Source organism: Gaeumannomyces tritici, assembly GCF_000145635.1.
Source record: "Gaeumannomyces tritici R3-111a-1 unplaced genomic scaffold supercont2.6, whole genome shotgun sequence".
In the NCBI taxonomy this organism is placed as follows: Eukaryota; Fungi; Ascomycota; class Sordariomycetes; order Magnaporthales; family Magnaporthaceae; genus Gaeumannomyces; species Gaeumannomyces tritici.
The window spans coordinates 2,559,339-2,585,130 of record NW_008804550.1 but is presented as its reverse complement, the minus strand read 5'-3'; the positions used below and the strand labels follow the sequence as shown (position 1 = coordinate 2,585,130).

Sequence of the window (25,792 nt, the reverse complement as noted above, 5' to 3'; positions counted from 1 at the left end):
GGCTGCTGCCCAACATATAATGACGAAAGAGCTTTGTGCTCCTGTGTGGGGAGAATCACTGTTTCATCTTGAACCTCAAAGAGTGGCATCCACTTCAAAAGCGTATTGTCATGTGAGAAATCCGTCTTCAGCCGTCCTCCGCTAAGTTGATCTTGATCTGAGCTGCCAAGTATTGACTAAAACCCAGCGAAGTAGAAAGGGCGACGCTCAGAGCACGTTCACATTGGCTCTCGACCTGAAGAGCAGCAGCCATACTTCCTTCTCGCATCAAGTCCGAAACAGGAAGGAACGGTGGACCTCTCGGGCTTGTGCATAGGCCAGAGTTATTGTGATGGGGTTCTGAGGCTAGGGTGAGAGTGCAAACATCTCTCACACTCTGGACGCTGCCATATTCCACCACCGCAGCTTCCTAGAACCCACAACAAGGCCAACTCACCCCGCCATCTCATCCCATGAGTATCTCGTGCTGTATTCATCTGAAACCGTCTGGCCCCGCAGCATCACCTCTCTACACTCTTCACTCATCTTCCTCTATTAGCACCCAATCTGATCATTGTCAACAACTAATCCTTGTCAGCGTCGACATGGCTCCAAACATGTCGTGGAGTGGCGATGCGGAGAAAGAGATGATACTGGCCATGTGGCATTCGGCTTCGGTCGGGCCGCTCAAGCCCGACTGGAACAAAACAGTTGCCATCATGGAAGCCCGGGGCTTTGGCTTCACCATCGAAGCCATCAAGTAAGTCGCCCTCCCTGCGGATGCCGTGCAGTTTTACTCTCATCGAGACTCCGGCTGTCGTTAGCCCTTGCAAGCACGCTGGTCACACTAACCCACAGAGTCTGTCAGGTCGCGCTGGTTCAAGAAGATCCTCAAAGAGTACAGGGCCCTGGAGGGGCCGGAGGGCGCAGCCAAGGCTAGCCCCAGCGGCGGCGGCGGCAAGCGGAAGCGTGTCGACGACGACGACGCCGCCGCCGCCCCGTCCACCCCCAAGAGAAAGACGGTCACGGGCCCAAAGACGCCCGAAAGCAAGCGGGCCAAGACCCCAAAGGCTGGTATCAAGTCTGAGCCTGTCGACGTCGCGCACGGCTCCGGCCACGGCCAGCAGGACAAGCCCTCTCCGGAGCGGACCCCGACCGCACTGTTCCGGCGCTCTAACCCCTGCCGCTCGGCGACCAAGTCGGAGTCGTACAAGGACGGTTCGACCGAGGAGGATAGCTTCAACGACGACAGCGATGTGGTCGTTTAGACTACCCGCCGCGCCAAGGTCATCGCTGCCTCACATCCTGTCAGCGGCTCAGCCGTCCGACTTGGAGCGATATGCAATCTCCCAGCTTCCTGTGAGCGCCAGAATTGTCTTTGAAAGAAAAGAAGGCCCGTAGAGATACACGCATGTACTGACCTGTTTCATGGATAACGAGTCAGCTATTACTATTTGTCGCGCGCTGCCACTCTGATCTTCTCACTTGGGCACTGTTGCCACATATCAATTGTCCTCCTGTATCATGGACAATTCCGCGCCTTCTTATCCTGTACCCCAGCTCTCGGATTGGCTTTCGCGCTCAGAAGCCATAAGTAGTTTTGACAAATACAGTTTTGCTCTGTGCTCATCTGTCTGGATTGGGGGGGGGGGGGGGGGGGGTCACTACGGACATACTCATAATAGCATTGTTACTGTGTATCGCTCTTGTTTCAATTTTCGTGGACGCCTATCATGTGCAACGTGCTCGTGCCTGCATTCCTGCATACACTGCAGGCTATGGCTCCAAGTCTTCCGGTCTCTGCAAGCATGCCAGATGGTAGGCTGGGTGCTACTTCGCGATACATTCACTCACTTGTCTCTGATAGATGGCGCACTTTTCTGCCAGTTCCGGCGGTCTGGAGGGTAGCATGCCAGACCATGGTCACATGTTACCATAAAACGAAGGGACCAAGAGTGCTTGGCATCGCAGTGTTTCAGTGTCAGATGCCATCAGCAAAACAGGAAGGCTGATGCGGGATAGACCTGGGAAAAGTGTCTCTAGACTGATAATAACGCCCGGATATTCCATCTTTGTGGACTGCTTGGTGTTTAGAGGCATGTCCGTTGCCTCCTAGGCGCTAGTTGTCCGCCCATCTCGACTACGGAGCTGACAGGCAAAGCCTCGTCCTAGCTCCCTGCTAAGTAAAATCCAACGAGAAAAGGGCGTGCTGGTAGAAAAAGGGCGTGGTGACCTTGGGGTACGTGAAGATTTCCTTGGGGAAAGTCGATAGGGAACAAGGAATAGGGTCTCGCTTGAAGAGACGGCGGGCCTGTGTTGGCGAAGGAAAAAAAGGAAAGAAGAAGTGCCAGACGGCCCAGAGGTATACCACCGGTGTACCTTGTCCGCCAAGAGAATGGGAGATAGTCGCAAATCAAATGGGAGACAGTGGCCGCGAGACTATCTAGACCGGATACTGCGAGGCTAGGTCGGGGCACTTCACGTCGGCGAACATGGACGAAGAGAACGGTGGCTGCTGGTCCTCGTCGTCTTCCTCGTCCTTGATGCGGCTTGCGGTGTTCTCCATCTCGTCCGGGCGTTGCACCTTTACCAGACGGGCGGTCTCCCGCTTCGGGTCCTCGTCATCATCGCCACGCTCAGCGTCGTCGGCACGGTCGACAATCTTCTTGCCCTTGGGCTTGCGCGGAGTGGCCGCCTTCTTGGTGACGCCGGAGCGAGGCGTCTTCAAGCCGCTTGCCTCGCCCGAGTTCTTGGCCTTCTTGGGGGTTGAAGGCGTATGGAAACCCAGCTTCTGTTTAATTTGCCGGAAGCGGGCCTTTGTTTTTTTTGTGGGTGGCTCGGTCAGCGGGTGGCAGAGGGTTGATGTGGGAAGAGATATATCACAGCACAGCGGGCACTCACATTGGCAGTCGCGCCGTTCTTGAAGTTGGCCTCTTCAGCGACGGCGTCCCAGTCGACATCGGGCTTGTTCCTGCAGTGCTTGAGGATGTACAAGAAGAAGTAGGCCTCTTGGGGAGTCGGATCTATCCTTCTAGGACCTGGCGGTGTGCGCGCAGTGCGCGCTCCTCCCTTGCTGGGCGTCTGGGCGACCATGGTTGCGGTTGGAGCTTGAGCTCAAATGTCGGTCTCGTGATTTTCACTGGTGGCGTGAATATGGACGAGATGGTTACCAAAGCGAGGCGCGGTTGCTGGAGCTCGGCGGGATAGGTTCTGTGTGGAGCTCAGCTTAACGCTTGATAGGGAAGCGACTGTACGCGAATGTGGTAGATGAGCTGACGTATATGTCAAAAAACGAGAAGATTTGGCAGGGAATCGTGGTGAGGTTTTGGGATGTAGAAGGTTAGGTGGGCAGTCTGCTCGAATTTTGCAGAGAACTGAAGGTCTTTAACTACGGCGGGATAGTGGGTTGAGAGGAATGTCGAACATGGGAAAGGGCTGAGTGGGTACCAAAAGAGGAAACTTGTTGGAATCCGGTGCGAAAAGTAAGGAAGGAGCGTTGGGAGCCCTTCCCTGTCTAGAACCCACCGCCTACCACTTACGCACGTAACACTCGAGGAAAAACAGCGGGACGCACTTCTATGTTTCCGGACCTGTTCGCTGGTCCGTTGGGATACAGATATTGCCAGATTGAGGGTCGACAAAAAGAATGTTGGCGAGCAGTTCATGTAGCCGCGTGCGCGATGTAGTCGTTCCCTGCCAGCAGGCTACAACTCTGGGCACGCGGGTCCTGTCAGTTTCTTTTGTGCAGACATACGAACTCTGACATCGAAAAAGTGGATATTCCTCCATATTCCAATGAAAAGCAGCCCGGTAAACGAAGGAGGAGAAAGAAATAGAGACAGAGGCTCAGATGCTACCCTGATGGGTCTCATAGTTGGACGGCGCAGCGTAGCTTCACGGCGACTTTGCTCTTCTAGGACCAGAGAGAAACGGGAAGAGTTCCCAAGAGAATAGGGGTCACAAAGAAAACCAAAGCGAGCTTATGAGGGAGCCAAGAGGTAGGTCCTGAATAAGCACAGAGATCTTTGGCGTTTACAGTCCTGAAGAGCCGAGATGCTGTCGGGGCCAAACCACAAAAGCAGTCGTGGTTTTCACCACTGCATCCCGGCCTTCACACCATGTGTCAAGATGGCAGGTGTTACCACATTAATCAATAACTCCAAAACCAACGCGGCATATCTCATCATTCGACTAGGTGCCAAGATAGCGCCCGCATAATCGTACAGATCTATCAAGGGGATGGGGTTTTGATCTAGACCAACACAAGCCAGGAAAATATGGGAATTCGTAAGACGCAAAAGGACCATGACGTTACCAACATCTGAAACCAACCCACCAAGAAACCCGGACACCGATATGGGAAAACAGGAAACCAGTAGAAAATAGCAACGGCGGGGCAGGAGAGCGACCCGGGTAGACCCCTTGCACAACAGAGCGGATCAAATTAGATGTCGCCAGAGGAATCAATGACACAGTGCCCGCCTTCCGCTTCGTCCACCTCAGACAATATGGAATTGGCTGTCCCAGGCCTCCTGCTTCACACTGGCGTGGTGATCAGGACTCATGACAGCTGAAGGGTCGCACAGCCCCTGGGAGTGTTCGTGATGGTGATGGTAAGTGCGATGTTGGTCTTGCGGACTAGGATGCTCAGAGAAGTTGATGGGATAGTTGTCCAATTCGTAGGCCATCCCAAAGGTGGTGTATGTCGGGCTGTGGTGGTGCCATGCTCCGTGGTCGTTGCTGTTGCCACAGTGTGCCGGCGCAGGGAAGTCGAATGGTTCCGTTTGCAAGACATCGCTGATCGGGCTGCCGGCATAGTTTTGAGGGGCCATGATGACGTCGGTGTCGCTGCAAGGGGTCATGAGTCGGTTCTGGAACTGGACGCGGCTGTCGGGAAATGTACCAATGGTAGTGGATGGTGGTGAACAAGCGCTGACTTGGCTTTCCAGCACGAGCGGCTTAATCTCGTGCTTGACCTTGACGGGAGCAGAGCGGCTCGGAACAGAATCCGCAGCTCCCTCCTCTTGAGTCTCGGGGGCACCCTCGAGGTTCTCGTCTCTCTTTGTCTTGGGCGCCTTGTCCAGCTTTGCGTCCTTGTCCTTCTTGCTCTTGGTGACACGTGAGCCGCTGCCGGCCGTACGGTTCCTACGCTGTGGCTCGATACCAAGCATCGAGGAGCGGAAGCGACTGTATCGCATCCTCGCAGCGTGGCCGTTTGTGATTGGCTGAAGAAGCACAGGATCTGAAGCGACCTTGTTCCAGTCGATCTAAAGTAGTTGGGTGCAATGTCAGAAGGACGATACTCATAAATTCTCGAACAGTGGCTGTAGCGGTTGGTAAGAGAGCCGTTCCAATCACTTACATCCTTGAGACACTTCTGTCGCAGGATTGCGAATAGGAACCTCGCCATGGCGTTGTCGGTGTTGCCGGTCATGACTGATATTACTCCGGCCTTTGGCAAACGGCGTGGACGCCTCGCAGGGAAGCAGCCTGTGCGGGTCGTTTACGAGCGAAATGGCAGATGTGGATGTCGCATAGATAGGCAGTATGGGACAGGAACAGGAAGTTGAGAAAAGAGGACGAGGAAGGTTGATCCAGCCTGAGGCAACGGGGAAGAAAAACGGCGGCGGGAGGGGAGATTATAAAGAGCAAGAAAGCCACAGAGCAGGCAGACGCTCTGTCAGATGGTATGATGGGTGCTACGGCTGAAAGGATGGGGGAACACCTGAAAGATATGTGCTTTCGTTTTTGCTTTCCCCTGGAACACACAGTGCTGGAGAACTGCTGTGACTAGGCCAAGGGCAGGTTCTTGCACTAAAAGACAGGCAATGTCGGGACGGGAGCGCGGGTCCGGAACCGCCAGATGGGGTAGTATGTATCTCTGCGACGAGGGCAGAGCTGGCCCCAGGTGGAGCAGTGGCCAAACAGTAGGAGCCCAACCTGCATGCGCCGCCGGCGCACTCTAAACAGGGCTCTTTGCCTCGTGCGCCAAAAGACCTGGCAGGATCCCGATTCACAGGCAGGACGGACGAGGAAGAACAGCCCGCTCGAGCCGTCTTTGGACCGTCATTGTATACTCGACGAGGGGCCAAGTTTGGTTGTCTAGGCAGCCAGCCCAAGGTGTGGGTGGCGACGGCGTGCGACGCTTGTTCCTGGCAGCAAACCGCAGTCGCACCCCTCAAAGGCAAAGGCAGGCCGACGAAAGGACCGATGTGACGGACACGAGGTGGGGTGAGGGAGTGGGCGACGCGCCACCCGCGTAAAGTGGTAGGTGGTCCGCGACATGGAACCCCTGTCGCCACTCACGCACACCCCTTTCCCTTTCCGTGTCTAGCTGGTAACCCCCCTCCAAGTCCGGCCGGCTGGCCATCAACATGTAGTCCAACAGCGAAGGAGGACTCGCATCCCACACTCCACACTCACACACGCACTCCACAGGCCTAAGGGATGCGCAGGGCGTGACAGACATCGGGTGTAGACAAACAAATGAGCAAGCAGGCCGAGGCCGAGACGGGGCCGTGAAGATCAGAGCGAGAAAGATATCGAATGCAGGCGCAGGAGCAGACGAGCAAACGGCGCATACAGTCCCGCCCAGCAGCTTCCCCTCCAATCAAAGACGGCCCCCTGGCAAGGCTTGCGAGGGATGATTGCGCAGAGCCGTCACTTGAAACCAGTGACTCATTCGAGTCATCGTTGATGCATCGTGCGCAAGGGGCCCTGTCCGAAATGAGGAGGCTGGGCGGTCTGGCACGCTTTGGCTGGGGAATGAAAAGCAACGATAATAAAAAAAAGAGGGGTTGGCGGGTCTGGACGCGACACTGTGCGCCGTCAAGCTGCGCCGAAAACGCTGGCGCAACGCGATATTGGCACCAAAGCACATGATCTGGTGCAGGGGTGCTAATGGGCAGAGTGGGTGCCTGAAAAGCTGCCTGATGACCTTGGCCAGGTCGAGCCTTTTGATGAATGGATTTCTTGTCTCTGACTGTGTTGCTGCCTTGTATTTTGGGCCACATCGGTGTCGCAACAGGGGAAATTGCCATGCCACCCACAGAGAATCACCACCGACAGTATGAGCGATAGACAGGAGGCGAGGGGAGGAATGTGCCTCCTCGACGGCCGCCCGCTCAGTCAGCACGCACACAAGGAGCAGTACTAGCACGTGATGGGTGCGCTGTGCACGGGCCCCGTCGCAGGCCCGCCCGTTGAACCCCTCTCTCTCTCGCGGCACGGCATCAGGCGCCGTCCTCAGCTCCAGCTGCTCCATCGATCCTCTACCAAATCCCTTACCAATTCCCAGCACGTGGTGGACGACTCAATCGGCCGCCCCCATCGCCGCCCTCGGTCGGAGCGCACGACAAGATGAACAAGAACTGGAACGATAGGGCCGACAAGGACTTGTTCTTCACCATCCTCTCGGTCAAGAACATCGGCGTCATCAGCGGCTCCGAATGGACCACAATTGGCAACCACATGCGCACCCTGGGCTACGGCTTCACCAACGAGGGATGTCGGTAAGTGCTGTTACCGCGTCTGGTATCCCGCCCTTCCCTGCTACAGAGCTAGCCCCAGGCCTTTTACCCACCTACCCACCCGCAGCCTGTCCACGCACGCACGCACAGCTCTGCACAGCTCTGCACTGCACAATAGCCTCTGTTCCTGCCAGCTGCCAAGCACCACATTGTTGGTCACCGACTCCTGTTATTTGTTGATGTATCTATCCCCGCGCCTGTACCGCAACCTGATGCAACATTTCATGGCTGGATTTGCGGACCGTGAGTGCGGCTTGCAATTAGTGTTCAGATAAAGTTGGATGGTGGTGTTTGGTTGTCTGGTATTGATTTTCTGTTAGAGCTGGCCCCCGACTCCATCCGCAAAATGCCGTGACAAAGAAAGACGGAAAAGAAGAAAAAGAAAAAGAAGGAGAGAGAACACACATGCACAAAAAAATCAGCTGCCTCATTAAATCCACACCATGCTTGACCCAGCCCTTGTCTCCCAACACTGCTGACGCCACAGCATCCCGCGCCACATAGCCAACATTTCCAGGGACTGCGGCGGGCTCAGAACAAGGCAGATGGTACCAACGGGCTAGGTGACAACAGCCCTCGCAGGGCCGATCCGACCCTAAACCCCATCACCCGGCGTCCAGGCCCGGGCCGAGGGAGACCTCGGAAGAATGCGGGTCAGCAGTCTGAGGACCCCGACCAGACGATGGCGGTCGTCCAACCGGAACCGGAAATCCCTCTGACTCCTGTGGCGGCGGGTCCACCTCCCCCGGCCCCGCCTCCGGCCCCAATGATGACGCCCTTGCACGGTCATGATGTGCTCGATTTCGACCCCACAGACGACCCAACCGACGAGCACGATATCAAGAGACCTCGCCTGGATGACGGCAACGACCCTTCACTAGAAGACGAAGCTGTCGTTCTGAGTGCATTGGCTGCCGCAAACAACCAGTCTACAGTTGATCACTATGCACAGGAGTGAGCCGTCCCCTTGCCGCTAGCGCCGCTTTCTTGCACTCCCGTTGCTCTCTACTCTGCCCCAGACCGGCGTGTTTCTCCAACGAACTGACGCACCATCTAGATTCGGCTATGGGGATGCTTGATGGTTATAGTGTCACTACTTATATCCACCCACACCGTCAAGGGGTGGTGCTCTCTTTTATACGTCCCAGTCCTTGTTTATGTCGCTGAGGGATGCAAGGAGTAAAGGTTCGCGGGCTTGTGTACCGCAAGGTGTTGCGCCATTACCTGGCTTGTTTGTTTATTGTTGTACCTGCCTTGACCATTTCTTGGCTTCAGCCTCGGGCACGTGCCTAATTTAAATGATGTTCCCACGACCGCACGTTGGAAGCGAGCCTCACGAGCAAGGGTTGGATCGACAACACAGAGTCTATAAGCATGCGACGGCTAAGGGTGCCGTGACGGGCACAGGTCTCTAGAAAAGGAAATCCATCTCTAATGCAGTTTGCAACGACAGGTTTCTAGGAATTCTGCCAAGCGGCAGCAGTTGGCTTCCATCTGCGCCTTTTACAAACATTGGGCGAAATATAGGGGACGAAGGCTTTGATAGGGAACGCAAGAGATAAGGATCGAACAGCGATAGAAGTTTCCCGTATTAGTAGCTAGCCCACGCTGTGGACCAAGATACCACTTTTAGGCCCGCCCAAACAGTGCCTGTCTCCTAGACCCACCCCTTGCCCTCCGAGTCCCTCCTGGAACTAGTAGAACTCAATGTTCTACCATAGACACTTTCCAGCAAAGAAAAGACAACCACTGCTATCGCAGCCAAATTCTACCACCATTTTTATCACAGCAAGCCCATCCTAGTTCCCGCCTCACTCATATCACCGCCACGACAAGTCAACGAACTCTTGAAAATGCCTACCAAATGGGACGAGAAGGCAATGGCGTGTCTCTGCACTGCCATCATGGGTGTCCTGAGCACCGAGAGTCTGAGCCAGAAGCACAAGGACAAGGTCGTGTCCCTGATAAAATCAGGCGGCTATCCGGACGTCACCTGGAACGGAATCCGGTAAGTGCCGCTAAGACTGCCGAGTTTTCCGCGGCTCTTGCCTTCCAAGGCTCCCTCAGTTCGAAAAGAATTTTTCCATCTCCTTCTGTCTCTCCCCCTCGAGCCGCACCCAAACCACTCCCACCCCAACCCACTTTCCGCTTCTTGTCTTGTACACCCCAGCATCAACTATCTACCAGCCTTGCTCTCCAATCTCTCAAATAACTCGCGACCCCTAATCCACACTAAGCCCCCTGAAGCTGGTCAACGACGACCTCGCGCGATACATCAATCATGCCGCGATTCGAGGACATCAAGGCTGACCTCATGGAGGCCTTCTTCTACCTCAACCCGCCCACCAAGGATCAGCAGGTCCTGATTGTCGACTTCCTGAGGAAGAGAGGTCATGATATGACGTGGGACGCCATTCGGTACGCACTGCTGCTTGCTGCTATGTTTACTCTCCCGTTCACATAACTTCACACCACACACACCCACACACACACCCCCTCCCACGAAGCAAAAAATTCTCAAGATCCGAGCTTTTTTTTTCAGCCCTTCATTTCTATCTTTACGCCTCGCGTCTCGCACACGCATCATCTGCCAGCCCTTCCCACATCTCTCTTCTCCCCTCTCGAGGCCAAGATGCCTAAGTCCGGAACCTTCCAGCAGGACTGGGCTGCGCCCGGAATCCACGAGGACATGCTCCGGGCTCTCGTGGCTCGGGGCGTACTCACATCGGATAATGTGAACGCGCTCGTGGAGGAGATGCACACGTACGGATACCGGTTCACCAAGCGAGCCCTAAAGTAATGATGCAACCCGACCTTCCCCTTCGCCCACACAACACCAGCCTCATCTCGAACTCACCTTCCTCTCACCCTCGCTCACCACCTTGCCAGCTCACGTTTTCAAGCTTAGCCCAACCAACCCCCACACCCATCCATTCTTCCCGAATTCTGGGATTCTTCTTGCTCTACTCATCCCATCATCCATCAACATACGCCCACGCGAATACCCAATCTCTATCATCCTCCTTCCTCATCATCAAAACGTGCGACCCATTCAACTTGCTACGATGGCCTCAGGACGTACCATCTGGGACGAGGAGACCCATTTGGCTCTGCTTCTGGCGGTCATCAAGCATGCTCCTCCCACCTCGGAGCAGTGGACTCTAATCATAGAGGCCGTACAGGCCCAGGGTTACAACTACACGCCGGGCGCGGCCATGTATGCAATTCCCATATCCCATTCTCTTTCTATCTTGTTCCATGGTCTACTCTTTAGGAGCCGCTAGTGCAAAACCCTAGGCTTCCACCGATTCACACGCTCTTTCCTTTTGGGGAAAGAAAACCCGCCTCATCTCTCTTATCTCCTACCTACTCTCAACACCAACACACCGACACTCCATCTCCTCACAGCAACCTCGCCGACAATAAGAACTACACCTAGGCCAAGTCAGCCACATTCTCTCTTTATACACAAAGACACAAAGCCATTTTGTATTCTTCATTCCATCACAAGATGTCCGGCCGTCAGATCCAGAAATGGGATGAAAAGGCCGATCGCGACCTCTTCTGGGCGATCTACGATTGCTACAATCCTAACCCAACTGAGTGGCTCAACATAATCTCCCGCATCCAGGCCATGGGATATCAGTATACCATCAAGGCTGCAACGTACTATCAACCATCATTCCTCCTAACCTCGCCCACGTCTCTCCTGCAACAAGCAAGCCGGCTTGTTTACCCGCACCCACCCAAGCCACATAGCAGCCAGTCTCGCATCATTGAAGATTCCTTGTACGTTTTTAGCTAATAGCATATACAGTCAACATCTCCAGAAGCTCAGGCGCAAGGACAACGGTGGCGGCGCCTCCTCCGGCGGCGATGGCCCCAAGACCCCCGCCAAGCGCGGCGGCCGCGGCGGAGGCGCCACTAGCTCCAAGCGCAAGGCAAAGGCCGCGCCCGTCATTGAGGACGACGATGACCTCGGCGATGACTACTTCACTCCGTCCAAGAAGCCCAAGCGTGAGCCCAAGGCCAAGCGCGAGGCCGAAGTTGAGGACAACACCGACCCTCTGGTGGGCCTCAAGGAAGAGTGCGTCTCCACCATCTTCTTCTCCCAATCATTCCCATTGGAGACATGGCGGGCTTGCTAACACATGTTTCCGCATCTTTTTTTGTAGGGTCGATGACTTCGGCACGGCTGATTACGGCGTCGCCAACTACGAGGCGACCGACTACGTCTAAATCAGCCCCAGCCTCTCGATCCTTCGCCTCTGCTCACTTCCTGACAGCCCGGTGCGAAATTTTCGGATCGAGAACGTCCTGAGGCGGTACTGGCACGATGCTGAAATCCCCTTTGAGCAACCGATGGTATGCCCCAAGCTTCTCTCGATGAGACGCCACTTCTTTTCCTATCTTGTCGCTTGTATTCCCAATACGAAGACGTCAGTGGGTCTTGGGTGTTTCTACTGAGGGAGTGAGAAAGACTTCTGAGGAGCTCTTTTGACCAGTCGTTGAAAGTCGCAGATTGGGTTTTCATGTTTCTGCTCGGTCGTTTTCTCATTGAACGGACGATGTGGTTTTTCATGATTTTCGTCATTTCGTTTTTTTCTCATTTAACAGACGGAACGGTTCTCGTCATTCTCGTCTTTTCATCTTCTCGTTGGACGGGCGAAACGGTTTTCATGGGTTTCGTTATTTTGCATTTGGCCCATCACTGCCTATCCCAGTCATCCTCGCCTCGGCTCGGATGACCATGTTGGGAAGGATCTCCCTCTCGAGGGATTTTCTTATTTGCACATGGACAAAAGTCACTCCGTTCTTTCCACATTCTTCCCTATTCGTGAAACCCGTTTTCTTTTGGTAGAACGTGACTACAGAGAGTCTCGGACAGGAAAAAGGCTTGGTGAAGCAACCAACCCACGCAACTTTCTCTGAGAGCCCCATGCCACTCGTGACCTCCGACAAGCAGCTTTTCAGCGCCTGCTTTTGCTAACTCTGTGATTTCCAAATATTTTATATGCTGATGCAGCTCCCTGGAACCTCAAAGAGCCATGACTGTCTGATTCTTCACCGGGAGCCAAGATGGTGGCTCATATTTCGGAGCGCCTTAAGAGTCATCAATACCTAGCTTGTATCAGTCTAACCACTGCTAACCAAGGAAGGGATCAAAGGTTTTGGATCCTCTGTCTGTATGTGCCTAACCTGCTCAAGTAGTTATTCTCACGCAGGAGTGAATGTCCCTCTCTTGGGGAATCGGGCTTCGCGTTGTCGCCTTTAATACTTCCTTAATATATCTATAACTAATGATGGCCCGAAAAATGAGAACTGGAGATCGACATCTAGAGGGTATCGTGTTGATATTAAACAGATTCTTTTGGGTGATTTGAGTATAAGTACATGGACCGTCATGGGTCCCAAATCGAGCCATTTTCCTGTCGACCACCGCAAGGTCCTGTCCATGCTCAAGCGGCAGAACCCAGTCATGTGTACGCAGTTTGAACCAAAGACCACAGCAAAAGACTTCCCGGAAAGCTACATGCTCCTCACTTCCTCCTGCGACTGCCAACAATCTTGTCTTTGCCATTCATCCAGGGCCGGAGCACCTCGGGGATGTGGGCCGTCATGGAGTCCTCATCCCAACCATTCTCTAGGATGGCAGCAAGGACGCGGGGCACGGCGAGGGCGGTGCCGTTGAGGGTCCAGGGGAAGGTCATCTTGCCGTCGAAGCGGACGCGGGTGGCCAGGCGGCGGGTCTGGTAGTCGGTGCAGACGCTGGCCGACGTGACCTCGCCCCACCCGTCGTTCTTCTGCCGGCGCGAGGGGAAGAAGGCCTCGATGTCGACCTTGCGCGCCGCCGACGCGCCCAGGTCCGCCGTGGGCATCTCGAGCACGCGGCAGCGGAGGCCGAGCGAGCCGAGGATCTCGGTCTGGATGTCGAGCATCTCCTCGAAGACGTCCTCGGCCGCGGCCTCGCTCGGGGCGGACCACGCGAACATCTCGACCTTGGTGAACTCGTGCACGCGGTAGAGGCCCTTGGTGTCGGCGCCCCTGGCGCCCGCCTCGGCGCGGTAGCAGCGCGACGCGGCGACGCGGCGCAGCGGGAGCTCCGACTCCTCGAGCTGGGAGTCGGCCTTCATGGCGGCCAGGGGGATCTCGGCGGTGCCGGTGAGAGAGAGGCTAGGCTTCCCGCGGGCGGTGTCGGCGGCAGAGCGGGCCAGTTCGTATATCTGCATCTCGCCGTTCTGGTCACGCGGCTGGAAGCCGCAGGCGTTGGCGATGTGCGAGTAGACAATGGACGGTGGGCTGACCTGGCCCCAGCCATGGCGCGTGGCGACGGCGAGCGTGTACTGCACCAGGGCCTGCTCGAGCTCGGCGCCCTCGTTCAGCAGGTAGTACCAGCCCCAGCCAGAGGAGGAGGCGGCGCCGGCGAAATCCAGGAGCCCAAGCTCCGAGCCGATATGGACGTGCGAGCGCCACACGCGGTCCGTTTCAGAGGGCCTGCCGCTCTCCTGCTCGGGGTCGTCGTTGATGTAGCTGAGCACTAGCGGCTCTTCGCCGCGCGGGGTGCTGGCACTAGTCAGGTTGGGCAGGACCTCAGCGAGGCGGCTCATCTCCTCGGTGAGGCTCGCCTCCGCATCCTCGATAACCGAAAGCTCCTCCTTGAGTTCGCGGGCCTCTTTGATGATACTCTCGCGACGCTCGGCAGTGAAGACCTCGGCCTCAGCCTTGGACCACGACGATGGCGGGGTGGCCAGCTCACCACGCAGTTGGTTGGAGCGCTCACGCAGGGAACGGCCCTCACGCTGCTTGGCCTGCCATTGCTCATGGAGCAAGTTTATACGTGCGGGAATGTCACTGTAGTCTTTGTAGTTACGCTCAATGCAGTTTTGCTCATAAAGCGTTGGATTCTGGCGGATGTGCTTGATATCGATCACCCTCTTGGGTGCCGAGGTGGGACGGAAGGGCGCTCCAGTGTCGGCATCTGCGCCTGTTTCCGACTGCTGTCTGACTACCGGGCTGGTATGGAACGGCCGCCGAACAAGGGGGCTGGGTGCCGGTGCCCTGCCGCGACAGGGCAGGCGAGGCAGCGTCCTGGGAAGTCGCCTCATCCCGCTGCGCGGTGTGCGAGAGAAGAGTTCGAAGGCAGCTATGGGCTAAGAGGCACAGGATTCTGCGCCAAACATGCGTGGCGGATGTCGACTGAAACTTTCACGAGCTGCGTCGTGGGGTGCATCTCCTGATTTGCGGCAAGAGTATGATTTTGGAGGGTGGCACTGGTGGAGGCTAATTGGAACCCCACGTATTGATGATGAGAACCCCTAGTGCCTCACAGACACGAGAAAAAAAACGATATACAAAGCAGAAAGTTGAGCGAGAACGGAAGGGGGTAAGGTAAGGAAGCTAGGCGAATGGAAGATTTAATATGTCATACTGAAAAGAGGGACACCACAGAAACTATACAGCTAGTGAGAGTCTAACTGCGAGCGGTTGGCGGTTCTGATTAGATGCGACGACAGCAGTCTGCCATCAATCCGGGCACCTATACCTGGGCCCCACTCCACTGCAGTATCGGATTCCGCGATAAGCCAATTCTGGCAGGCGGTGGGTGCGGCAGGACAGAGCTCCCCGCCAAAAATTTAGAAGTTGGAGCAATTGGGCCGTCGCGTTGCAAGTCAAGCTGCCTTGTTCATTTGTCGCGTGCTGGAAAAGGTCTTTGGAATCGCCCACGCTCGATCCGACAGCCCATTTGCGCAGCGTGGAAAACAGTACCAAGAACACCAAGGAGCCACGCCCGGTGCTTACCTCTCAAGATGTATGCGCGATATGTGCCTCCCGCCAGGGACAAAGCCTCCTCAGCCGAGGCAACCCAAAGCACTGCTGCGCCTTCGACAGGGGCGACAACTCCTCAGGCACAGGCGCCGTACGCCAGATACACACCATCGCTTCCCAAACCGCAGCCCGCGACGGCAGTGCTGGGAGCGACGCCTCAGCCCCGGAAAATTGTCTTCAACTACGGTGACGACGGGCCTGCTGCTACGCCTACCCCCAAGTCGAAGCTCACTCCCTACAACTCCAGTGTTGTTGGTGGCGAGGACGACGAGCCGAGGAGGAAAAAGGCTAAGCATCCGGCTAAACCAGACGAGACTAGTGACAAGGCGCCCAACAGCGCAAAATCAAAAAGAAAACCGGTCAAGGACGGCGTAAAGGACGGGGGAGAGGAGCCATCAAGACTGAAGGAGAAGAAGAAGAGGAAAAGTGAGCCCAAGGATTACGCAGCCCAAATCGAAGAGGATGCAAGATCTCCAAAGCCGGAGAAACGAGAAAGGAAAAACAAGAAAGAGAGGGCCAAGTTGGCAGACCAGGGTGATGGGGACGGGGACGTCAAGATGCGAGACCAGCCCGATGTGGAGGAAGACGAGGCTGACACGGATCCCGTCGATTCGAGGCACAAGTCGGTACTCAAGAAGAAGGAGCTAGCGTTGAGGAGAGCTCGCAATGCCCCAGTGGAGGCGGATGAGCCCGACGGGCCCCTGGCTCATCTGGAACATGATGGATCCGGAGTCCACGGGCTGGAACCGCTGCCACAGCCAGCTTTCGCTGTTCTAGACACCTCGGAACCGACCTACGACACCCTACCGCCTTGGCTGGGCAATCCTATCCACGTCTCGCAGAGCACGCGCGCGGACTGGACGACACTGGGACTCAAGCCCGAGTTGGGTATTTCGACCGAGATTGCCAGCTTCCTTGAATCCAAAGGCTACGAAAAGGCGTTTGCGGTGCAGACTGCCGTCATCCCCAGGCTTCTGCCGACACCTGCCAGGCAAGGCGATCTTGTCATCTCGGCAGCAACTGGGTCAGGCAAAACCTTGGCCTATGTTTTGCCCATGATTCGGGACGTGAGTCTAGGTTCGGTAACGAAGCTGCGAGCCCTTATAGTGGTTCCGACTCGAGAACTTGTCCGGCAGGTCCACGAGGTCTGTATCATCTGTGCCGCCGCTTACGCGCGGCAGCCGGGGCGGAAAGCGGTCAAAATCGGGACGGCCGTAGGCAACCAGGCCTTCAAGAGGGAGCAGGAGAGCCTGGTGGACGAGGAGTTGCGCTATGACCCGCGGGGCTACCAAAGCATAGTTGAGGCTCGCAAATGGGACAACCTGAGAAAGCGCGAGCTCGAGGAACTGGAGTTTGACCTACTGGATCTTGTAGACAAGCCTCTGCCGCTGGTCAACCACGTGGTAGATGTGGTCTCCAAGGTGGACATTCTCATTTGCACGCCCGGCAGACTGGTCGAGCACATCGGGCGGACGCCTGGATTTGACCTGAGCTACGTCCGCTGGCTCGTCGTCGATGAAGCTGATAAGCTGCTTGAGCAGAGCTACCAGCAATGGCTAGATGTGGTCATGGAGAAGCTCGCGGTGGAGTTCCCGGGCGCCAGGGATTTCCCGCTTCAGAATAAATCTGGTGTCCGAAAAGTCATCCTCAGCGCAACCATGACGCGGAACGTCAGCCTGCTAAGCAAGCTGAGGCTGCGGCGACCCGAACTAATTGTCCTCGAGGGAGGCGAGATCAACGGCGCCCCCGCCGAGTCGTCATCCTATGAGCTAGCTCTGCCAGAGCTACTCCAGGAGTCTGCCATCAAGATCCGCGACCCGGAGCAGAAGCCCATGTACCTGATCGACCTGTTGACTGGCGAGTATATGCGATCAGGTATCTGCCAGACCGAATCTGGGAAGATGCCGCGCGCAAAGGCCGACGTGGAGACTGCCGATGAAAGCAGCGATGACTCTGACGATCCCGACTCGTCTGACACTTCTTCATCAGGCTCCGAGTCGGACGCCTCCGATACCTCACCATCGGGATCTGATTCGGACTCGGACTTGTCTCCCGCGGACGACACGATGGACACGGTTCTCATCTTTACAAAGTCCAACGAGACAGCGCTTCGTCTATCCCGTCTCCTCGAGATAATGGCACCAAGTCGTCTTGCGTCGCGCATAGGCACACTCACGTCGACTACCCGCACATCAGAACGCAAAAAGGTGCTTCGAGCCTTCCACTCAGCCAAGCTGCGGGTTCTTGTCGCCTCGGACCTTGTGGCGCGCGGACTAGACCTTCCCAACCTGGACCACGTGGTCAACTACGACATGCCGCCCAGCGTGAGGGCCTACGTGCACCGCGTGGGCCGCACGGCGCGTGCCGGCCGGCCCGGGAGGGCGTGGACCTTCTTCACCAAGACCGAGGCCGGCTGGTTCTTTGCCGAGGTCGCAAGCCAGCAGGCAGGGAAGAGGATCGGGAACGCGGGCGGCAGTAGCGGGCCTTCCATCGCGCGCTCGAGGAGGGTCGAGACGGTCAAGATCACAGCCAGGAGGTCGGCCGAGGACATGGAGGGTGGTGTGCGCGGTGACTTCAGTGAGGCGCGCGTCACCGAGTACGAGAATGCCCTCGAATCGCTTGGCAAGGAAGCCAAGGAATTGCGAGAGAAGTGATCCTTACCTGATGTTCTGGTCGCTAACGCCCACAACAAGACTATACCGGGAGGACGCCAAGCCCGAGGAGAGTCCTTTGTTCTTCCTAGCACCTAATACTAGCACTGCGAGATAGCAAAGATTTGCTTCCCAGCATGCTTCCGCTGAAGACCTAAAGACACTTGATCATGAAATCTCTGACGGTGTTCCTCACTCAAGCGATCCCGGCTAGCCCCTGGATGCTTCCTGAAGCTTCCACTGCTCTCCCCGCGTAGGCACATGCCATGACATAATCCCAGCATGGCGGCCCCTAATATGCTCCACTAAAAAGTTGGCGGCGGCCTTACTTACCCCTCCAAAATTTTCGTTGCCCCTCCGATTTCCAAAGCCGCCTCCTTTTGAGAGCCATGATTATCATCCGTTTTGCGCCGTCACAAATCCTGTTAATTTTTCAGCTTGCCCCGACGATACAAGGATACCAGGAAACGCGCAGAGACAAACTCTCTCATGGACACTAATTCGCGCACACATCACTCCAACACAACAACCACCATGTCTCCCGCGGAGGAGGCCAAGCCGGTGGGCACCGTGACAGCGGCTCCCGACCTCTTCGGATCCATCGGTGCTCAGGTCGACCGAGTTGCCGGCGCCACCGAGAACCAGGCGGAGGCCGACGACGATGTGCAGCCTGTCGAGCAGATCGAGTCTCTTTGCATGAACTGCGAGCAAAATGTAAACCACCCATCCCTCCCAACAGAACAGACCAACTCATGTTATTGTTTAGTTTGCTTGCGCGCAAAGGCGTTCCTGATTCTAACAAATCGCCTTGCTCGCACCTCAACATAGGGCACAACACGACTGCTACTTACGCGCATCCCCTATTTCCGCGAGATCATCATCATGTCCTTCCACTGCGATCACTGTGGCTTCTCCAACAACGAGATCCAGGCCGCCGGCTCTGTGCAGCCGCGCGGCTCCCACATCGAGCTGCGCCTGACGTCCATGGCCGACTTCTCGCGCCAGGTCGTCAAGGCCGACACAGCCACAGTCAAGTTCATCGAGCTCGACCTGGAGATCCCGTCGGGCCGGGGCCAGATGACCAACGTCGAGGGGCTGCTCTCGGGCGTCGTCGACGACCTCGAGTCCAGCCAGGAGCAGCGCCGGGCCGCCCAGCCCGAGGTGGCCGAGAAGGTGGCCGAGGTTATCGACAAGGGCCGTGCCATGCTCGCAGGCGACTCCTTCCCCTTCCGCCTCTACGTCGACGACCCGGCCGGCAACTCGTGGATCCAGCCCGACATGCGCGACGGCGTCGGCAAGTGGGAGAGGCGCGACTTTGTGCGCACCAAGGAGCAGAACGAGGCGCTCGGCCTGACGGACACGGACGGCCAGATGACATCGGGACACGACGGCGTCATCCCGGTGGGCGGGCAGGGCCGGCTCGACGAGGGCGACAACATCATCCCGGACGAGGTCTACAGCTTCCCGGCCAGCTGCCCGGGTTGCCAGCACCCCTGCGTCACGCACATGAAGATGGTGGACATACCGCACTTCAAGCAGGTCGTGCTCATGAGCACCGCCTGCGACCGCTGCGGCTACCGCTCCAACGACATCAAGACGGGCGGCGCCGTGCCCGAGAAGGGCCGCAGGCTGACGCTGCTCGTCAAGGGCACCGTCGACCTGGCGCGTGATATTCTAAAGTCGGAGAGCTGCGCGCTCGAGTGCCCGGACCTGAGCCTGTCGGTCAACCCGGGCACGCTCGGCGGCCGCTTCACGACGGTCGAGGGCCTGCTCACGCAGGTGCGCAACGACCTCAAGTCCCAGATCTTCGAGGCCGACGCGACCCCCAAGCCGGGGAACGCCGACGGCCACGTCTCCATGGAGGGCGGCGACTCGCTCGCGCCCGAGGAGCGCACGAGGTGGCGGGCCTTCTTCGCCGAGCTCGACCGCGCCATCGCGGGCGAGCGCGAGTTCTCGGTCGTGCTGACGGACCCGCTCGCCAGCAGCTACGTCCAGAGCCTGGCCGACGACCCCGGCCAGCCCGACGGCCAGATGACGGTCGAGGACTACGACCGCACCGAGGAGGAGGAGGAGGAGCTGGGCCTGCGCGACATGAAGACGGAGGGCTACGAGGAGGACGCCGCAAAGGAGGAGGCGGAGCGCAAGAAGGCGGCGGCTGCGGCGGCTGAGGCCGAGGCTGGCGCCGGCGACCAGGCACAAGCTGCCGGTGAGGGTGCTGCGGCCGGTAGCTAGGGACGCATACTGGCTGCCAAAATCAAAATAACGTTCAAAAAAAATACTAAAAAAAGAAAAAGAAATAGAGAACAGCAAACATGAAAAGAGGCATCAGAGCGATCTAAAATGTGCCCAACACCTTGGAGTCTATGAGTGGATGCGCCATAACCTTTGGGACCTGCAAGACTGCCATCCTTCTTGCGATGGGCGTGATAGCTACTCTTGATATTGCACCTCGATCGCCAAGTTGACTTCATCTAGCTCCGGACACAAAGTTGAAGTAAAATTGTTAGTGCTATATAATCTTTCCTATGTGAGCTTTCCCATGTGAGATTTCCGATGTGGCTTTCCTATGGGTTTCCTATGTGAGATTTCCTATGAGCTTTCTTTTTCTTTCTTTTTATCATTTCTATTCCCATTCCTAAACGCAACTATCCACCGCATTATCAATTCTAATCCCCGTAACTTGTACTAGCAGCATTTTATTATTTGTGTCGGTGCCGTCTTTTTTGTGGTGGGCGTGGCTAGGTAGGTACCTATCTAGGTATATAAACAAGACACGGATGCCATGAAAACAGGGGCCATGCGGAGCGATACCAAAGACTTTGCCATCATGATATGCATCTACTACCGCTAACTATCGAGGTGACCAACGGTAGGTCCCAGTCGAAAAAAAGCAAATCGAGAGACGTAGCTCTTGTGGTTCTCCATTGGCCAAACAACAGGCACCCATCTCTCTCCTTCTTGTCCCCCCCCCCCTCCCTCTCTCTCTCGGCCAACCCAACCCCATTGCCGTCGCATTTCGGATCGCCCCCCAGCCGCAGCTCTCCTGTGCCAATATAGGGCCCATATAGTACAGTTACCGTACCCATATGCGTCTTGGGGATTACCCGCGCGCGCGCAAATATTTAATCAATCATTATCGTTGCCAGCTTTGCGCTCGCTTTGCAGCCCCCTTGATTAAATACCATGCCAAAGACCCAGACAAGAAGACGGGAGGGATGCGAGCCCATGAGACCCGGGTGAATTGAGTGGGAAGACGCCCCCAAGATAAGCCAATGCTATAAGCGAGCGCAGAAAATGGACAGCAAAAACCTGACAGGATATCATCATCGACAAGGAAGCGCCAACGCATTAAAAAAAACATGGACAAGAAAGTAGAACAGCGCACAAGGAGAGGTAGATCCCGATGGAAGGCGCTGATCGGGCCGCGAATACTCGTACAGCTTTGCTTGTCTCGCGAGGCAGTTGTGTCGTTCTCGGCGTGGTTGGAACACATGAAACCCCGCCGCACCCATGCCTTGGGTAACTTGATCGCACATCGACAGGGAATGAATCCCCTCGACGAATGGCCAGACAAGCCGGTTAGAAGAAAGAGGGCTTGGTCAGGACGCGGTACTCGACATAGTCCTCGCCATCAATGGATATTATGGTGCCCTGGCTGACAAGCTTGCCAGCAAAGGGCCCGTTCTGCTTGCGTTCGTACTTGACGCCGCCGTACGTCTTTGCATCGTCGGCGGCACCGCCGGCCGCGCTAGAGGAGCCCGACCTCATGCGGTGAGACTCCTGCGACTGCCAGACCCTATTAAGTGTCTTCATGTTGTCGCTGAAGGCGGCAGCCTTGCCCTCGCGCGAGAGGGAGCCGGCGCGGTTGTTGCGCTGGTCGATGCGTGACTGGTGCGCCTCGGCGCGTGCAATGCTCTGCCGCGCAATCGAGTCGACACGCTCCAGACGGTCGCTGCTGTCTCCCGGGCCGCTGTTGCTGGGTCGGTGGGCTGCACGCAGATCCGACGAGTTGGGCAGCGAGTGCCGCGCCGGCCGCGTCGCCTCCTTAAGGGCCGCGGCACCACGTCGCGCCTGCCTGAGGTCGTGGCCGTTGAAGGAGGTCTCGGGGCTGAAGTTCGGGCCGCCGTCATCGTCATAGTTGTCGTCGCTGACCACCTCGCGCGCGGCGCGCTCCTGCGCCTCAATCCGCTGCTGCTCAGCCCGGCGCTCATGATCCGCCTCTTCGGTGCGCAGCTTCTCTCGGTGCGCCATGACCACGGCCTCGGTTACGGCCGCCATGCTGCCCGAGCCCGACTGTGGGTTGGGACCTGCGGCGACGCGGAGCTGGGCGTCGTAGACAGCCTTGGTCTCGTTTGCGATGCGCTCTTCCGGGGCCTCATCCTTGCCGCCCAACCTGTCCAGCTGGTGCTGGCGGACACGACAGTACTCCTTGACCTCGGAGCGGGAGAGATCGCGTAGGTGCGGCTCAAAGACCACATCCTCGTAAGAGATCCAGAGCGCTCCGGGGCCCTGGGGGAAGTTGCCAAAGACGGCGCGGCCGTCACGTGTCTGCCTGGTCAACTTGACCCTGAACATATCATTGGTTCCAAGTACACCGATAACTGCGTGCTTATCGAGCGCGTCCTCAGCGCTGGAGTTGCTCCAGTATCCGACCAGAATCCTAGTGGGTCTCGTGCCGGGGAGGTCGTCGACGATGGATGCCCGAGGCGCACGGCTTACGATGCGAGGTCCAGGCACCGCACCATCCTGTCCCTCGAGCGGGCCGGGAACGATGGTCGGAGGAGACTGCGCGGCGCCGGCAAAGCTGGCATTGAGCCGGCGCTTCTTCTTCTCGTGGAGGCTATTTTGCTTGACCTGCTCCGGGATGGACTCGCCGTAAGCGATGGCGGGCGCGAGCCCGGTCTCGGGAGCAGGCTTTGCCGACACGCGAGCCATGGCTTCCTTGACGGCATCCGCATTGTTCTTCTGCGCCTCTTCCTCTGTCTTCTCGGTGCCAAACGTCTCGACGCGGACCTTGACGTACTCCTTGACCTGGTCGTGGTCGAGATAAACGAGGTGCTCCTCAAACACGATGCGCTCAAACGTCACCCAGCTACCGCCCGGCCCGGGGGGGAGCGGGTAGCGATCGATGACAAGTTTACCGGTGCGCGAGACTTGCTGGACGCGCGTGCGGAGGCGGTCGCGAACATCGATAAATCCGATAACGGCATGCTTGTCGGCCTTGTCCGGGACCTGAGACTCGCGCCAGTAGCCAAGAGTCACACCTCTAACTTGGTTAGTGCCATGGGTGCGTTTGCTGGCATGCATTATAGGATCCTCGGACACGACGGTGGGCGACATGTCTAGGTCTTTGGAGTCTTCGTTCAGAGAGCTGTACAACGAGTTCCGCTTGCGCTTGGGATAGTGCGAGGACAAGGGCTGTTGTTCCTCAACATCCTCCATCTCGGCGTCCTCTGGGTCAGAGGCAATGGGTACTGGCGATGCCTTGGCGCCGTTGGCCTTGGTACCTACCACGATCTCGTCCTGCAGGTTGTTGCTAGCAGTCGGGATGGTAGGCACAGGGCTAGGGGAGTCAGGCGGCGGCGTCAGGTTGTCAAGGTCGTCGTTGTCCTCGTGGCTGGAGTCGTCGTCCTTGTCGGCGACTGGCTCGACGCTCGGTGGCGCCGAAGTTGGGCTCATACTAGCAAACCAAGTTAGTGGCCGTTCCTTCCTTCAAATTATGTCGGCTTGAGTCCAGACAATCGAGTCTATAGCCCACAGTCAGGGCCTTGGTTTGGGAAGTGCAGGGCCAGGGCGTCGCTTGACGCGTTAGACCAAAGACAGTGAGTGACGCGCCAAAGAGGACGCGGGGTAGTTGGATAAGAAAGGAAGAAGAAAAACGAATAGGCAAAAGAAGAAGAAAACGAAAAGGGAGTTGAATTAGAAAGGAAGAAGACGAAAAGGGATTTGGATCATAAAAAAAAGAAGAAAAACGAAGAGGGAAAATCAGAAGCGGAAAAAGGAGTGGGTAATAAGATGGAATTTCGAGGGCAGCACTAGCTCAGTGAACAACACACCAGGAGGTGAGCCTGGCTGTTTGTTGTTGTAACTCGGTACGACTGACCAAGTTGACGCTGTCACACGTACCGAAGGAATTGGTATACTGGGTGACGGATCGAGCCTTACCTAGCCCTGTTGACGCTCAGACATGGGTGTTTGGGACTGAAGATAACCAACCCAGGAAAAGGCAAAGAAGGACTCGATTGCGTGAGCATGTACCTGCCAGCTTGGGGGGCCTGCGAGAGTCACTGGAGATAGGGAAAACTATGCTGTGCAGCCCACCAACTCTAATTTGCGGGGCCGATCGAGTACAGGGAAAGCTTCCTTGGGGGTGGTGACAGCAGCGTTGAATGTATGTATGGATCGAAGAGGATCGAGTGCCAGAGAAGATGGTGACGGTAGGCGCGTCAATTCGGACGAGACCAAGGATATGGGGCGGCATCACGATGAGCGCCTGCCTAATTGAGTGATGGGCCTGGGGTGGTTGGAAGGAAGGCGCGACTGGGAACGACTCCAGGGTGGAGGGCTGGGTGCGTGTTCAGGGTTCTGTGTGGCCATCAGGTAAAAGGGGAGAGAGAAAAACCGGTGGCTGCGGCGCATTGCGCGGCCAATGAGAAAAAGATGGGAGACCAAGAGCAAGAAGAAACAAGTGAGAGAAAAAGAGACAAAACACCATCGCGAACCAGAACGAAGAGAGTTGGACTTACTCTTCGACAGACTCTTTGGGAGGCAGGTCCTCATCCATGGGCACAAAGACTGCAGTCGAGGGGGCCGAGGCGACTGAGACAGCCTGTGGTGCATGTTCCGGATCAGCAGACATTTTAGGCGAGGTTTGATGGGTTGTGTGTGTGTGTTGTGTGATGCGAGATAGGAGGCGTGGCGCGATAACCAGCTTTTTCTTCCTCTTTTTTTTTCTGTCTCCCCCCTGGGCTGCCTGCCTGTTTCTGGTTTGTTGTTGCTGGCCGACCTTGGAGCTTCCTTTTTTCTTCCCTTGTCGCGGCCCGCGTGCGCAAATTCTCCTGCCGACAGTGATAAAATATGGCAGATGCGCAAAAGGGGAAACGGAGTGCTTGTCGCGTTTATAAGATGCAATCTGGCAATTGACTGCGGCCAGGAGGCTTTTGCTGGTTCTGGCAACAAAAGGTGGCAAAGGCGGTTCGTTCAGGAGATAGAGAAGGGGGGCGCAGAGCAAATTACAATTGCGGCGAGCGCACGAAAAGCGACAATGTTGGTGGTTGGAAAAGTCAGCAACCGAGCGCAAGAGGGTTCTCAAATCGAAACCGGCCGGTCGAGTTGGGACAGTGGGTGGGTGAGCATAATTTATAAGTGCAAGCCCCGTCTGTGGAGGGTTAGGACGGAGGGGGGCGAGTTGTCCAGTTGGCAGGAAGAGTCTGATGATTGATGGGGGAAGGGTGGAGATGGGCGAGAGGGAAGAGAAGAGCAAGAAGAGAGAAGAGAGAAAGGAAAGAAGACACGACCACGCGGTGGGCTGCCGAGTTTCGTGCTGGGCGTTGGGTCTTCAGGAAATTAATTCCGGCAGTAACTTGCGACATAAAACCCAGACTTAACCTCCATGCCTCACGCCTATAGGGCCGAGCTTGGGCTGGCTGGTTGGTTGTGCGAGCAGGGGGATGGAGCGTGGGCCGGATGACAGACGCTGGCTGGGATTGATTTTCTCCCCTTCTTTTCTTTTTCTCTCTCCCACTCTAACACACCTTAGGTACACATTACCTAACAGCAGCCACCCGTATTTGCAAAACAATCCAT

The 25,792-nt window shown here is 56.6% G+C and overlaps 10 protein-coding genes across 11 annotated transcripts; 6 read left to right on the top strand and 4 right to left on the bottom strand.

Annotated features, from left to right (window-relative positions):
• Window positions 1-596: 596 nt before the first annotated feature.
• Window positions 597-1,247, top strand: GGTG_11235 (hypothetical protein; the record flags this gene model as incomplete). Its single annotated transcript, XM_009229118.1, has 2 exons — window positions 597-739; window positions 848-1,247. 2 exons carry the CDS (start codon window positions 597-599, stop codon window positions 1,245-1,247), a joined length of 543 nt encoding a protein of 180 aa, XP_009227382.1.
• Window positions 1,248-2,283: 1,036 nt separating this feature from the next.
• GGTG_11234 (hypothetical protein) lies at window positions 2,284-3,093 on the bottom strand. Its single transcript, XM_009229117.1, has 2 exons — window positions 2,881-3,093; window positions 2,284-2,794 (listed from the first exon to the last, which is right to left on the bottom strand). The coding sequence occupies exons 1-2, from the start codon at window positions 3,070-3,072 to the stop codon at window positions 2,423-2,425; spliced, it is 564 nt and encodes a 187-aa protein (XP_009227381.1). The 5' UTR covers window positions 3,073-3,093; the 3' UTR covers window positions 2,284-2,422.
• Window positions 3,094-4,056: 963 nt separating this feature from the next.
• Window positions 4,057-6,009, bottom strand: GGTG_11233 (hypothetical protein). Its single transcript, XM_009229116.1, has 2 exons — window positions 5,342-6,009; window positions 4,057-5,246 (listed from the first exon to the last, which is right to left on the bottom strand). Exons 1-2 carry the CDS (start codon window positions 5,411-5,413, stop codon window positions 4,479-4,481), a joined length of 840 nt encoding a protein of 279 aa, XP_009227380.1. The 5' UTR covers window positions 5,414-6,009; the 3' UTR covers window positions 4,057-4,478.
• Window positions 6,010-6,971: 962 nt separating this feature from the next.
• GGTG_11232 (hypothetical protein) lies at window positions 6,972-9,147 on the top strand. Its single transcript, XM_009229115.1, has 3 exons — window positions 6,972-7,490; window positions 8,013-8,462; window positions 8,566-9,147. The coding sequence occupies exons 1-3, from the start codon at window positions 7,339-7,341 to the stop codon at window positions 8,585-8,587; spliced, it is 624 nt and encodes a 207-aa protein (XP_009227379.1). The 5' UTR covers window positions 6,972-7,338; the 3' UTR covers window positions 8,588-9,147.
• A 214-nt stretch (window positions 9,148-9,361) lies between these two features.
• On the top strand, window positions 9,362-10,308 carry GGTG_11231 (hypothetical protein; the record flags this gene model as incomplete). Its single annotated transcript, XM_009229114.1, has 3 exons — window positions 9,362-9,516; window positions 9,756-9,898; window positions 10,103-10,308. 3 exons carry the CDS (start codon window positions 9,362-9,364, stop codon window positions 10,306-10,308), a joined length of 504 nt encoding a protein of 167 aa, XP_009227378.1.
• A 265-nt stretch (window positions 10,309-10,573) lies between these two features.
• On the top strand, window positions 10,574-11,747 carry GGTG_11230 (hypothetical protein; the record flags this gene model as incomplete). Its single annotated transcript, XM_009229113.1, has 3 exons — window positions 10,574-10,725; window positions 11,326-11,595; window positions 11,684-11,747. 3 exons carry the CDS (start codon window positions 10,574-10,576, stop codon window positions 11,745-11,747), a joined length of 486 nt encoding a protein of 161 aa, XP_009227377.1.
• A 998-nt stretch (window positions 11,748-12,745) lies between these two features.
• Window positions 12,746-14,925, bottom strand: GGTG_11229 (seryl-tRNA synthetase). Its single transcript, XM_009229112.1, has one exon. The coding sequence runs from the start codon at window positions 14,612-14,614 to the stop codon at window positions 13,049-13,051; it is 1,566 nt and encodes a 521-aa protein (XP_009227376.1). The 5' UTR covers window positions 14,615-14,925; the 3' UTR covers window positions 12,746-13,048.
• A 237-nt stretch (window positions 14,926-15,162) lies between these two features.
• GGTG_11228 (ATP-dependent RNA helicase dbp6) lies at window positions 15,163-18,332 on the top strand. The gene has a single exon (XM_009229111.1). It carries the CDS (start codon window positions 15,317-15,319, stop codon window positions 17,987-17,989), a length of 2,673 nt encoding a protein of 890 aa, XP_009227375.1. The 5' UTR covers window positions 15,163-15,316; the 3' UTR covers window positions 17,990-18,332.
• On the top strand, window positions 18,268-20,796 carry GGTG_11227 (zinc finger protein ZPR1). Its single transcript, XM_009229110.1, has 2 exons — window positions 18,268-18,700; window positions 18,815-20,796. Exons 1-2 carry the CDS (start codon window positions 18,476-18,478, stop codon window positions 20,216-20,218), a joined length of 1,629 nt encoding a protein of 542 aa, XP_009227374.1. The 5' UTR covers window positions 18,268-18,475; the 3' UTR covers window positions 20,219-20,796.
• GGTG_11226 lies at window positions 20,566-25,758 on the bottom strand (the record flags this gene model as incomplete). Of its 2 annotated transcripts, XM_009229109.1 has the most annotated exons (3): window positions 24,964-25,758; window positions 24,733-24,815; window positions 21,566-23,666 (listed from the first exon to the last, which is right to left on the bottom strand). In XM_009229109.1, exons 2-3 carry the CDS (start codon window positions 24,768-24,770, stop codon window positions 21,566-21,568), a joined length of 2,139 nt encoding a protein of 712 aa, XP_009227373.1. In that variant the 5' UTR covers window positions 24,771-24,815; window positions 24,964-25,758. The 2 variants fall into 2 exon arrangements, with proteins under 2 accessions (XP_009227372.1, XP_009227373.1); XM_009229108.1 differs by having other exon boundaries at window positions 20,566-23,666; window positions 24,733-25,758.
• Window positions 25,759-25,792: the final 34 nt, after the last annotated feature.

Excerpts from the sequence above, each read along its gene's own strand:
- GGTG_11234 (XM_009229117.1), bottom strand. The coding sequence starts at position 3,072 with ATGGTCGCCCAGACGCCCAGCAAGGGAGGAGCGCGCACTGCGCGCACA. Across the intron at positions 2,795-2,880 it reads AGAACGGCGCGACTGCCAAT|GCCCGCTTCCGGCAAATTAA; the intron begins GTGAGTGCCCGC and ends AAAAAAACAAAG.
- GGTG_11233 (XM_009229116.1), bottom strand. The coding sequence starts at position 5,413 with ATGACCGGCAACACCGACAACGCCATGGCGAGGTTCCTATTCGCAATC. Across the intron at positions 5,247-5,341 it reads GACAGAAGTGTCTCAAGGAT|ATCGACTGGAACAAGGTCGC; the intron begins GTAAGTGATTGG and ends CAACTACTTTAG.
- GGTG_11232 (XM_009229115.1), top strand. The coding sequence starts at position 7,339 with ATGAACAAGAACTGGAACGATAGGGCCGACAAGGACTTGTTCTTCACC. Across the intron at positions 7,491-8,012 it reads TTCACCAACGAGGGATGTCG|CCAACATTTCCAGGGACTGC; the intron begins GTAAGTGCTGTT and ends CGCGCCACATAG. Across the intron at positions 8,463-8,565 it reads GTTGATCACTATGCACAGGA|ATTCGGCTATGGGGATGCTT; the intron begins GTGAGCCGTCCC and ends CGCACCATCTAG.
- GGTG_11229 (XM_009229112.1), bottom strand. The coding sequence starts at position 14,614 with ATGAGGCGACTTCCCAGGACGCTGCCTCGCCTGCCCTGTCGCGGCAGG.
- GGTG_11228 (XM_009229111.1), top strand. The coding sequence starts at position 15,317 with ATGTATGCGCGATATGTGCCTCCCGCCAGGGACAAAGCCTCCTCAGCC.
- GGTG_11227 (XM_009229110.1), top strand. The coding sequence starts at position 18,476 with ATGGACACTAATTCGCGCACACATCACTCCAACACAACAACCACCATG. Across the intron at positions 18,701-18,814 it reads GCATGAACTGCGAGCAAAAT|GGCACAACACGACTGCTACT; the intron begins GTAAACCACCCA and ends ACCTCAACATAG.